Source organism: Spinacia oleracea, chromosome 1 (assembly GCF_020520425.1).
Source record: "Spinacia oleracea cultivar Varoflay chromosome 1, BTI_SOV_V1, whole genome shotgun sequence".
Lineage (NCBI taxonomy): Eukaryota > Viridiplantae > Streptophyta > Magnoliopsida > Caryophyllales > Amaranthaceae > Spinacia > Spinacia oleracea.
Window position 1 is genome coordinate 102149226 of NC_079487.1, and position 13059 is coordinate 102162284.

At 35.3% G+C, this 13059-nt stretch overlaps 2 protein-coding genes across 2 annotated transcripts; one reads left to right on the forward strand and one right to left on the reverse strand.

Annotated features, from left to right (window-relative positions):
* The first annotated feature begins 487 nt into the window (after positions 1-487).
* On the forward strand, positions 488-5963 carry LOC110804432 (ADP-ribosylation factor-like protein 8c). Its single transcript, XM_022010027.2, has 6 exons — positions 488-721; positions 4194-4275; positions 4363-4395; positions 4471-4592; positions 5256-5417; positions 5537-5963. The coding sequence occupies exons 1-6, from the start codon at positions 684-686 to the stop codon at positions 5652-5654; spliced, it is 555 nt and encodes a 184-aa protein (XP_021865719.1). The 5' UTR covers positions 488-683; the 3' UTR covers positions 5655-5963.
* A 2529-nt stretch (positions 5964-8492) lies between these two features.
* On the reverse strand, positions 8493-11639 carry LOC110804421 (probable inactive receptor kinase At3g02880). The gene is made up of 2 exons (XM_022010012.2): positions 10102-11639; positions 8493-9476 (listed from the first exon to the last, which is right to left on the reverse strand). The coding sequence occupies exons 1-2, from the start codon at positions 11468-11470 to the stop codon at positions 8845-8847; spliced, it is 2001 nt and encodes a 666-aa protein (XP_021865704.2). The 5' UTR covers positions 11471-11639; the 3' UTR covers positions 8493-8844.
* Between the last annotated feature and the right edge of the window lie 1420 nt (positions 11640-13059).

Sequence of the window (13059 nt, forward strand, 5' to 3'; positions counted from 1 at the left end):
ATACTCCCGTATATTAGTTGTCAAAGATACTCCTAAAAATCAAGCTTCCATCAATGCGAAACACACAATTTCATTCATTTCTGAAATATGGCTTCATCTTTATGTCATTTTCTTTACGTTAGTACTACAATTTAGATTTTTCGTCATATAATACAATGTATTACATTGTTTCAATATGTAAATTCTTTTTTTATCTAGAAATTATTATAGCTAATTTTTATTCATATGAACATTTTGAACAATTTTTCTAACATATTATTTATTGTGATTAGTTATCATAACGCAATTTTTAATTTTTATATCTCGCACGCATATCGTGCATATAAGACTAGTACAAGATATGGAGTTAGACCATTCTAAACTCATACCTCGTGCCTAGAAACCACGACCCACACAGGCACACACCCCCTGGGTCACTAACACATACTCCGTACGAAGTACCTGGTACAATAATAAAATTAATAATGGCAAGATTGGGAAATGACATTTTTCATAAATGGAAAGCGCCAAATGTGCGAAGTTTCCATTGCTTCCCAACAACGTTTTCTTCCCTCTTTTGTTTTGTTTTTCTTGCTCTCTCCATAAAGTCCTAATTACCAGACTTCCTTTTTTCTGGATTTTATCTTGCTCCTCATCGTATTTCGGATTGCATTTGCTTCCACCAAACCCTAGATTTTGTGGAAATGGGTCTCTGGGATTCCCTCCTCAACTGGCTCCGAAGGTAATTTCTTCTTAATTTTTCTATTTCTTCAGATATTCTTTTGATTTATCATTTCATTCTTTTGTTTAAATTTACTTTAATGTATTTGGGTATTGGATTTGGGTTAGTTTAGTTGATGATATTGAAGTTTTATGCTCAATTTAAGCGTTCATCAATTTTTTGTACTTTTTTGTTTATTACTTATTTTACTGTTGCCGCTATTTGTGAATTGAGGGATTATTTGATTTCTGAAAAGTTTTCGATTTTAAAGAAATAGAAGTTCAATTATGACTGAGAGTAGATATAAGCTAAAAATTTATGTCAAATACTCCTTATGTTCTAAAGCTGTTTTCTTGCAATGTGTCTGATATCAAAATTGGGATAAATCTGTTCTAATAACCAATCCCTTTTTGTTGAGATGGTAATACCAACCTTGAATTCGAATAATTTGTTGCCTGAAATTAGTGTCTCTACACAGAATCAAATAATTCGAAAATGAACTTTTAGAATTCCAAAAGACCTATGGGGAAACTATTCCTGTTTTAGGATACAGAAGGAAAATAATGCTTCGTGTAAGATTACATGGTTACTTGTCTACCTTATTTGTGTGGCTAAAAAGGAATGATCAGAAATTTTTGGGATAGGATTTCAGCATTTATTTCCAGGTGTGATTTTAGGACAGTGTTTCATGACTGGCACATCTTTTTTGTTGATTTGATAGTCCTGAATCTGTAATCAAATGTTTTGCATCAAGAATGTATAGGCTGCCACATATAGTATTGTAGAAGGGGGTTTAATTCGTTGTGGCAGAGGCCTCAGCGATTACTTCAATAAGACATGGGATGGTTGTTGGTTGCGGTGTTGGTCTGTTGGACACTTGGACATGGTAATTGTTTCTGAAAGCTTGAACCTAATAAATGCCATTAATCTCAGGAAGGTTGTTAACTCATGATTAGAGACTTAGAGCTGTAATCTTCCTAATTTCCCATTTTAGTTCTTGTAATTTCCTTCTTGTGAGGAGGGAGGGTAATAGAGTGGATCACGAACTACGTCTTCCAAAGTAGGACTTCGATTACTAATATCTTTGATTATCATTTATCAGTAAATAAAATATTAAAAAAATTGTATTTGGAATACATTGACAGATTCGTACGAGATCGTAGCTATGTTTTACGCATAAATCATTAACGACGGTCAAAGTAGAATAAGTATGAACTGTTTAAATTAAGAAAAAAAAAGTATTTATTACTTATTTTGGAGGAGAGAGTTTGGATTGAGGAGGTCCCAGTATTTATGTCTATGTATTGCAAGACTTGATTCTGGTTAAAAGTTGACTCCTCCTTTGACGACAGGATTGTTTTTTTATTGTTTGTTAGTTCTGATACTCAAGTAACAAATTTAACCATAACTTTTCTTGGCTTAAAGAACTATGCTACTCCAGTAAGTCCATCTGAACTTGCTTGGTTTGTTTTCTTATCTAGCTAGGACTCCATATCTTATTTTCTTTATTTTTATAGATTAAGGTTTTTGTTTGCTTCTAGGAATATACTATAGCAGATTCTATTGAGCAAATTCTTTGGGGTGTTATTTTTATTATGGTTTGCATCATTGATTCGGTGATATCTTTTACTACTAGAAACATGTAGATAGACCTAGAAAATGGGTTGTCTTGATGGGGTTGATTACATTTAGTATGGTTTTGGTTTAGTTTGGGAACTTTCTGCTTGGTTCGAAGTATATATTTTTTGTGGGTAAATAGAGAATTTTTTTAAACCAAAAAATGACAGTTTGTTCAAAGGAAACAAACACAGCAGCCTACAAACACAACGGATAGGCAAAACCAAAAAAACAAAAAAAAAAACAAACACAGCAATGCACTAGACTAATCAACTTAGGAAGTTACAAGCATCTGGGACATCTGGCACAAACCATAATCTGAATATCCTTCACCACAGCATCAGGAGCATGGAGAACTTGATTGAACTTTCTCTGGTTCCTCTCTTTCCACACCAAGGAAATTGTAGTAGCAAACACCATATGATACAACTGATGTCTTCTAGAATTAGACCTGAACTGACAGGCCATTTGCAGCTCATTAACCCACCCAACTATCAGGCGTATCAGCCCTCTTGATACCAATCCACTGCAAAAATAGCCTTCCACACAGCGCTGCATAAACACACTTAAAATACAGATGAGATTACAATTCCCTGTTACAAAGACAGCATTTGAGATCACAATGATTCAACGAATACCTGTCTTATGTATATATTTTCACAAGTAACCATCCTGTTTAGCACAAGCCACATTATGAATGCATTTTGGATTTTTGGTAGTGCAGGATTGTTGCATATCAGCTTCTTCCAACTGATATTAGGAGTGTCTCCTCTCATTTGAACATACATTTTCCTGATGGAGAAATTATGATGATTTGGAACAGAGCTACCATCAGTAATACTACTCAAGTACTCAGGAACTCTAAAAATCTTCCTCACCAGTCACCACCCTTGAAGCTTGGTTCATATTTAGTTCTGATTTCATTCAACTTATTATGAGAAAATAAAGATTGTTATAATCATACTTCTTGGTTCTTCTATCCCTAAACAAACTTCTACTTTACTATCTATGGATGTCGTTAAATCAATTTTTTCTTTCCTTTTAAATAATAATTCAATGGTTAATCTTACATAGTATTTTCCCTTTATCACAAGCCGTCACAAGCATTTTTCTCTCTTTAGTTTTCTCTTACTTTTTATATCTCTCCATGCACTATCAATTATTCTATTTCCATATAATTACTATTCTAAATAAATTGTTCAGAAGTTAACCATGTAATTTATTTTAGGATGGATTGGTTCTTGTCAATATTGGATTATTTTGCATCGTAGTTTGGGTCTGATTTGGTTAATTTGGACTGAGTAATGAGGTAAGATAAGAAATTGCATATTGGTTGTGTGTGTTTACGTAATCTTATGATATATTGATATCTAGCAGATAGCAATGATATGGATCATTTTAAAAATGTTGGGGAAGTCTTATTTTTCTAATCCTTCCTTCTGTTAGGAAGAAGAGCTGTTAAAAAACAAAAACACTAAGGAAGAAAAATGGCACTGAAGTTGCCGATATCTGTAACTTTATCCTTACCAATCTTCAATTTTTTCTTGATATTGTATAAGCCTCGAGTGTTCTTTCTGTTCTACAAGAACTATCATTTGCATGTTTAATTTACATGAAAGTCATTTGCAATGCTAAAATTAAGCTGTCAAGCAGATGTTCTTTTTCTAAAACCCAAAAGTTAGTCACAAGGGGTTAGTTGCTTATAAGAAACCAAGGAAGAATATTTTAGTGTACTCGAGGCATAAAACTTAGATCTCTTTGTGATTTTACTCTACTCTGTTTAAATATTACCGAGAAAAATTGCTCTTGTAGTCTATGGTAAGGAGATATGACTTCTTGAGGCTCATAATTTGTCGTTATTGTGTTTGTTTGTCAGCTTATTTTTTAAACAGGAAATGGAGCTATCCCTTGTTGGCCTTCAAAATGCAGGAAAAACATCCCTTGTTAATACAATTGCTGTGAGTGTTGGCATAACTTTTTGCTTGCTTTTTTTCATTTCATTTTTAGGATTCCTCTGACCATTGTTGTTACTTGTCCGCCAACAGACAGGAGGATACAGTGAAGACATGATTCCAACTGTAGGTATCTTTACAAAGAGAAATTGTTATAAGTGTGTCTCGTCTTACAAATAACAGCTTACACCTTAAAACCAGGTGGGATTTAACATGCGCAAAGTTACTAAGGGCAATGTGACTATAAAGCTTTGGGATCTAGGAGGCCAGAAGAGGTTTCGCTCAATGTGGGAGCGATATTGCCGTGGCGTCACTGCAATTGTGTAATTCTTCTCACTCAATAAACTTGGTGCATAATTTTTCTCTAGCTTCTTTTTGGGATTAGATAATAGATATAGTGTGTGAAAATCAATGGTGGGGCTAGGATTATGCCTCAAGTAAGATATTAATTTGATGTGTAAGTGTTGCCTCAAATCAAATCTCTGCCAAGGGAACAACTTTTCAGGTACAGAGTGACCTTTCAGTCCACCAGTATCTCTAAATTCTCTCTTTCTACCTTGTCACAGCATCAGCGCTTCATCCACAGACATATGTGTATGTGCATGCTTATTTTAGTCCACGAGATTCTGATTGTTTTCTAATCTTTTAAATAACAAAATACTAAACCCTGTATATCCATCCATGTCTCCAAATGAAATGCCTCATTTTTGTGTTTAATGAAAACTTTTTTTTAGCTTTTAAGTTATTTTTTGTCACAGTTATTACACCTAATTAAGGTAATTAGGCATGTGAGCTAGATGAAGTTATTCTTTAATCGTGAGAAAGCTGATCCTTGTCTTCTTTGGTTGATCTTCTGGAATATTTGAGTCTTCCCCAGTTCTTTAATTTCTTTGTCACCAAATTACATTGCAGCCACTTATTTGCTCGGCATGTTCATACCTACTAATTAGCAGAACATTCAGTTTTCTGCTTTATATCTAATGCAGGTACGTAGTAGATGCAGCTGATAGAGACAGTATCCCGATATCCCAAAGTGAGCTACACGAACTTCTGGAAAAGCCATCGTTAACTGGGATTCCTTTGTTAGTTCTCGGCAACAAAATTGACAAATCAGAAGCTATTGCACAACAAGCATTGATGGATCAGCTGTAAGTTCAGTAAAATTGCACTCCTGTTATGGTTTTACTTACCTTAAACTTATTACAGTCTCTAGTTTGTATTAACTTCCTTATGATTGGTTTTCCTGTGTTTATTTTCTGGACCGAAGAGGCTTACAATCAATCACCGATAGAGAAGTTTGCTGTTACATGATCTCATGCAAGGAGTCGGTAAACATAGACATCGTCATAGATTGGCTAATCAAGCATTCAAAAATCGCCAAATGAGCACGATCGAGAAATTAGACAAACGTGGTTTAAACAGCTTAATTGGGATTATGTGAAGAGTGAGTACAATCTGAGGATGGAGGAAGTATGTATGATCCATTTTCCTGGCTGTAGAATCAATTTGCCAGCGTATAGGTAGCTAATGTATTATTATTGTTTTAAGTGTTAGGCTGTTATTTATACTTTAGTTAGTATCATATTTGATTTCTCATGTTCTTCAATAAATGCAATCTTGTACACAATCATTCTCCTTCAACCTTTTCATTATTGGATTAAAAAAAAAAATATATTATTGGATTTTTTTTTTAATTTATTGGATCTTTTAAGCTGTCAATCTATATTCTTCTTTTATATCATTGGATTTGTGATATTCCTTTCTTTAAATAATAAAAAATAAAAATAAAAAACAGTTAAAGATTTAACTTTTACTCCGTATTATATTCATTTATCAATATTCTAAATTAAGAAATTTTAAGGAAATCTTCAAAGGAAAATCTAGTCAATAGGAAGGATCTTATGGGCTTTGGGGAATTGCATAATAAAGTAGAAAATGAGGTACGTTTGCAATTAAATAATCTCATTATAATACTACATCAGAGCTTCTTAGAAGCGATTACTCATTCCTAAAAATAAGCACCAGAAGTCATTAATAAAGGAATCTAGGAGTTTGGTTACATATCAAGTCACCATAGTTATAAGTCCGTTTATGTCAGCATAAAAAAAGATAACTAGGGAGTATATGATTAGAAATTATATCGATTTGATAAGAAATTACAACCATCTAATTTGACTATTTGAGAGTATAGCATAACTATTTCACAATGTTTAATTATTTGATTAAAACGTACAAATTTTAGGTAAAAAAAGTTGGTCTTAAGTCATATATAAGTTTTACATAGTAATATTTAGGATTTTTTCAAAATTACCACCTTATAAAATCCATCATTTTTTAAACCTACCACCTTATAAAATTTTATTTAAAAATTACCACCTTATAAAATCACAAACCTTCAAAGTTATCACCATTTAACGGAAACTGTTAAGTTTTCCAGTAGGGAGGCCCACTTTTTTTTTTTTTTTTTTATATAGTTTTTTTTTGTATTTGCTCCAATTTTTTCACGATTCTTCGTCCTTCCTTCTTTGTTTAGACCTTAAATTTGTTTCCATTTTTTTATAACTATCAGGCATTTCTTTAGAACATATTAGCTCAATGACATTCACTTTTCACTCATTCATGAGGTTTGTGCTTGACTGTTTGATAATGGTACGTACTCATGGAACTAATTTACTACGGATGCCCTCACTTATGAATTTGTTGGACTCATTCTGTTTGTTTTTAAAAAGTGGACTTTAAAGATTTGTGATTTTATAAGGCAGTAATTTATAAATAAAATTTTATAATGTGGTAAGTTTTAAAAAGTGGACTTTATAAGTTGGTAATTTTGAAAAAAATTATAATATCTACACTATTAAGTATATGAACATTACATATTCTTAAACTAATACTTGGTACTTCTGTCGTCTCAATTTATAGTGCCTCTTATCATGACACATGGCTTTGAGTCGAGTTTTGGAGTATGGTTATCAAATACTACTTTATAACTAATTTTGAGCATTAATAATTTTCATCATTCCAAGCTTATGAAAAGTTGCTCTTCAATTCTGTAATGCGCTTACAATCCGCCTGTATATTTTGTTGATGCACATTATCACCAACAATACATTTTTAATTAATCTAACCCACCTAAATGAAATATCAACATTTTAATCAAAATAGATTTTGGGTTACAAATATTTGGATTAGTCCATATTACTCTAAATAACACAAATCAAATTGACCAGGTTAAAGACTCTTAGAATTTTATTAGCTCTCGTAAATGAGGAGAAAAGATGTATTCAATTTTTTTTGCTGTGAAAAGTGGGAGAAGAAAATCTATTAAGTCCATTCATGAATACGAGTACATCTTTTCTCCTCATTTACGAGAGCTAATAAAATTCTAAAAGAATTCTCTATAAAAATGTGGAGTAGTTAACAAGCGCATCAAATTTGCGTCGACAAATCAAACAAACTCAAAACATATTCGAGGTGGAAACATTCAAGAGATTCTATAACTGTTCTAGTAGGTTGTAGAACACTCTAGAGTAGAATATTTTATGGACTCGGGTGCCTATAAATAAGTTGGCTCATCCATTTATACATTCAATAAACATATTTGTAATCATTCTCAAGCGATACAAAAAGTATTCCGAACACTTTTTTTTAATTTGGGTATTAGGGCAAGGGAACGTTGTTAAAGAAGAAGAGAGCCAAAGAGAGGGCCCACAGTGAAGGGTCATATAATAAAGCTAAGTCATAATAATCAACAATAAACACGTTGTCTTAACGTGCAATTAAGTGGGTATCACATCTAAAACCGGCCCTCTTAACACCTGTTTGCAGCTAAACTGGGATCAAACACGGTCTATAACCCTATAAGTGGTAGTAGTTAAATACCACTATTTGTTGAAAAAGAAATCACAATTACTTTTACTTTAAACTATAACGACAACATTCCAGTTGTTCAAATAACTAAATCAACTCCCTTACTTCTTTCAACATCAAAAGAACAAAGTCTTATCTACTTTGTTTTCCCCTTTTGTTGCTACCAAATTAAACTTGCAACAAAAGCAAAAAAAACAACGTACTGGTTAACGCCCGATATCTGGGGATGAAGTTTCCATTTACCCGCTACCACTTACAGTTCCAGTTCCAGTTCCAATATGTTTGTCAATTCTCAGTACCAAATTCAAAGAAAAAAAATATTATATATATACTGGTACAAGTATTAGGAAAGTGCATTGAAAGAAACAATGATTAATGCATTATTCACATTTCAGCTCAAACAATCAACAATAAATAATGTTGAATATAAGTACAAAAACATTGGAATAAAAAAATTACAGGTGAAATAGGAGAGATAAAGGGTTCCTTGATTGAACAAAATTAATGAAGAAAACAAAAAAAGTAAGTACAGAAAGAACCGTAATGAGAAAAGAATCTAAATCAAACAAGGAGAGTTTCAAGAATAAACAAACAATTTTGAGTATTTCTATAAAATTGAGGTAAACAATTGTAAGAATTGGTAGTTTTTTTTTTTTTAATCAATTGAGTCTGTTGGATGGATGTGCGCACCTCAAAAGGATCTAGCTTCTAGCTCGGTCTGGAAGGTGTTTCTGGATCACTAGTGATGTCTCCAAGCGGGTCTTGTGCAGACGTTAATGAAGATTGACAAATTTCTTCGATGCGACTAGTTACATTATCCATTGAAGGACGACTATCTGGGTATTGAGCACAACAATCAATTGCGAGTTGTAAGAGCTTAACCATCTCTTCTTCAACATTTTGATACCGTAGAAGCTCCATGTCAAATACTTCTGCGGCCCATTCTTCTCGAACAATTGACTGCACCCACCGTGGCAAGTCCACCCCTTCCTCGTTCAAAAGAGCATGGGTAGGCGCTTTGCCAGTAAGCAACTCCAATAGGAAAATACCGAAACTGTACACATCGGCCTTTTGAGATACTTTACGAGGATCAGTAATCTCTGGCGCACGATATCCAGCAACCCGATTTGGAGACGCAGTTGGAGTTGCAAGATGCGCCAGGCCACAATCTGATACTCGAGCTTCATAAGAGTCGGAAAGAAGGATGTTAGATGACTTGATGTTTCCATGGGAAGTCGTGGGACTCTTTGAGTGGACGTAAGTAATGCCACGTGCGGCTCCTAGAGCGATTGCAGACCTAGTTTCCCAGTTTAATGGTGTTCTTCCACCTCCTCGGTTGCCTATCGACAATACAGAAAAACAAAATATAAAAAGAGAGTTATTTTTCCTTCAAATCGCAATTTTATTCAATACATCATCAATACATCACAGAACCTTCCGTAGTGCATTATTACATTGTCAACATCAAAATCCTCAAACAATGAAAGTAACTATTGTATGATTGTGAATTTTGAGGGGAAAGTGGGTATAGATTAATCAATGTATCTTTTGTTGTAGGTTACAAACTAAGGCACAAACGAAAATGAAATGACGTCTAAGAAAAAACTTACAGTCCACAACTGTAATAGACCTCACACATGGGAAGTAATGATACATTTAGCGGAAACTTTATTTTCCAGATTTCCAGACACAGTAGAGATCATTACACATGAAACACATGCTACCAACAAGTAATTAGATCATGATTGAAATGATTTTAACATTTCTAACTTGGTTAGATCCAATAAGAACACAAATGCATAGAGTACAACGTATAAAGATCCAGAAATCATGAGCAATGTATAATCATGAAACAAGTAAAAGTTGAAAACAAACATAATAATTCATCCAATCAACCAAATAGCAAAGGGACAATAATAATGAACTAAAATCTGAAAACAAAAAGCAGTAGCAGATTTAACTTACCATGTAACAGAGCAGACAAGCTCCCCATTTGGAAGTAATCATAAACCAGCAGCTTCTCATTAGCACTACAATGGTAAGCTCTAAGACTCACCAAATTCTCATGTTCTAATCTTCCAATCTCCTCGAGTTTCTCCCTGAATTCCTTCTCCGTCACCGTCACATCCTTCAGCCGCTTCACCGCCATGGCGACACCGTTATCCAACGACGCCTTATACGTCGTCCCATAGTTACCTTTCCCTAAAACCTCCGCAGAAGCCCTCAACAAATCATCCAGATCGAAAACTCTAGGCCCATTACCGAAAAACACCAGTGTCTTGTCAACACCACCGCCACTCTTACCACCACTAGATTTAGCAGCGGCAGCTGCTGCAGCGGCACCCACAGCGGCGGAGCTCTCACCGTTCCTCTCCGCCGTTCTCTCTGCCCCCGCCTCCACATCTGATTGCTTACCACCAACAGCACCAGCTGCGGCAACAGCATCTAAGGACCTTGTTCCAGGCTGTTGCTCCGTGTTTTTCTTTCTTTTACAGCAGCAAAAGAAAATCAATAGTAGAATAGCCAGCAATGCAATCACACAACCAATGACAATAGCAGCAATCGCTCCGGCCGACAGCTTACTTTTCTTCTTACCACCACCACCGCCTCCATCGCCACTAGCTGGGGCGGCAGAAGGTCCAGTATTAGCGCAAGGGGAGAGAGAATTCCCTTCAAAAGCCGTGGACGGCATCCCGCAAAACTGCGAAGGGATAGTCCCAGTCAACAAATTATGCGAAACATTGAACTGCTTGAGATTATTAAGCTTCAAATCAGGAATCGGACCCGTCAATTGGTTACTCTGAAGAAACAATGTGGCTAAATTAGATAAATTGTTAAACCCTAACGGGATCCCACCGGAGAATCTATTCCCGGCCAAATCAAGACGGAATAACTCCGGCATCGAGAAAAGAACATCCGGAATCTCGCCGGAAAGGAGATTGTGTTGCAGGTATAGGTACTTGAGCTGCGAGAGTGATGCGAAGTCGGAGGGGATATTCCCGGTGAGCGCATTGTACCGAAGAGAGAGAAAATTAAGAGAAGAAAGGTTTCCTAAGACGTTGTTTGGTATTGGGCCGCCGAATCCAACACCAGGCAAATGTAGCTCGACGACGCGACCTTGTTGGTTACACTGGACCCCTTGCCAGTTACAGGCGTTGGAAGCGGTAGTGTTCCAGCGGCCACGGAGGGAGGATTTGAGTGCGGCGAGGGCGGCGGCGTCGGTGGGATTAGCGTCGGCGGGGTCGGCGGTAGGGAGGAGAGAGAGTGTGAGGGTAATTGTAAGGGTGAGGAGGAGGAGGAATGGTGGCGGTGGGAGTTTGGTGGTTGACTTCATGGTGGGATTTTTGGGGAAGAGAGATCGGAAGGAAAGAGTGGGGGTGGTGTGATGGGGATTCGCTAGTTGTTGGAAACGGTAATACGTTGCATTTTTCCACACGGAGAAAAGAGTGAAAGAGAGAGAGAGAGAGAGAGAGAGAGAGAAGAGACAGTCTAAAAGAAAAAGAAGTGTGAAAGTGGAGAGACAGATAATAATAGGTGATGAAAGATTCAAGAGTTGGGGTTGCGGCGATAATAAAATATTACGCCGGAGTACTACTCTGTGAGTTCTGCCCTGTTTTTGTCCCGTTTAGGGTTAAATATATTCAACTGGGTTAGCCCCCGGTTCTTTCGAACTCAATTGAACTGAAGAGAGAAGTATTTTCGGATATTAGATATGTGCTTGCAAATGCATATTATAGCCAAAGATAAAATAGAAAAAGGGACAAAAAAAAATTAAATGGTACGGAGTATGGAGTACTTTTTTAAACAAAAATTGTTCCTTTTTTTTACAGAATGATATTTTTTTACATGAATGATATTTCCTTTTTTGTCTTTTAGCTATTTGTCTTTTAGCTGATATGTGTGTTGCCACACATATCTAATATCCGAAAAAACAACCTCTTGAACTGAATGTTTCACGAACATTCTTAAAATTACATGTAAATACAAGTGTTGAGAATGTTTATGTAGAAGGTGATTCTATTGTAAAACTCAGGCCTGTTGTTTTGGACTTAATTGCAGTTACGTTCAGTTCATCTCAGTTCATTTCTAACTCTATTCAGTTCAGTTCAGCCAAAAAGGCTCAGGAGAATAAGGTCTTACTATGCTACTCCCTGGATTTCTTAGATTCTTTACGTATTTTGTTTTGCCTGTTTCGTTTTAATCTTTATGTTTGATATTTTTTAATATTACTCCCGCTGTATTTTTTTTAAAAATACACTTTGACCGGCACGTAATTTTAGAAGAGTGAGTTGAATTTATTAAAATAAGATGAAAGTGGGGTAGTGGGTGAATTATTCATTATAGTAAAAGGATTATGTGAGTAAGTGAAGGGATCACAAAAAAGAGAGAAATATTAATATAATTGGAAGTGAGGACCAAAAAATATCAAAAAAGAAAATGTATCTCTTTTTAAAATACGGCTGTTTAAGAAAAATGTATCTATTTTTAAGATACGGAGTGATAACATAAATGCCCCAAATATTCTGTAAAAAATTATGTCAAGTTATTATTTTAATCAATTAAATCTGTTCGGGCCAAGGATGCTAATGAGCCTTGCTAATGAGACGAGTCAAGCTCGAGGTTTGGCTAACCCCAACTCGAACTCGAAATCTCATAGTCAAGCTCGTCTCGACTCGAAATCTCGCAAACTAAAACTGTCATTCTCGACTCGAAAACTCAAACTCGAGCTCAAAATCCGAAACTCAAAAATTCAACCTTGAGCTCGACTTGAATCAAATTCTAATCTTATAAAAAGTAAGTTTATATCAATTTATTCACAAGTCCAAATGGAAGCTCAACGGAAGTGATTTGTACACTTTCACACTCAAAGAGTTATACTTATAACCCTTTCCTTATTTCCTCCCTCACTTTATCACCAACGTG

Excerpts from the sequence above, each read along its gene's own strand:
- LOC110804421 (XM_022010012.2), bottom strand. The coding sequence starts at position 11,470 with ATGAAGTCAACCACCAAACTCCCACCGCCACCATTCCTCCTCCTCCTC. Across the intron at positions 9,477-10,101 it reads CTTGTCTGCTCTGTTACATG|GCAACCGAGGAGGTGGAAGA; the intron begins GTAAGTTAAATC and ends TATTGTCGATAG.
- LOC110804432 (XM_022010027.2), top strand. The coding sequence starts at position 684 with ATGGGTCTCTGGGATTCCCTCCTCAACTGGCTCCGAAG. Across the intron at positions 722-4,193 it reads CTCCTCAACTGGCTCCGAAG|CTTATTTTTTAAACAGGAAA; the intron begins GTAATTTCTTCT and ends TTTGTTTGTCAG. Across the intron at positions 4,593-5,255 it reads CGTGGCGTCACTGCAATTGT|GTACGTAGTAGATGCAGCTG; the intron begins GTAATTCTTCTC and ends TATCTAATGCAG.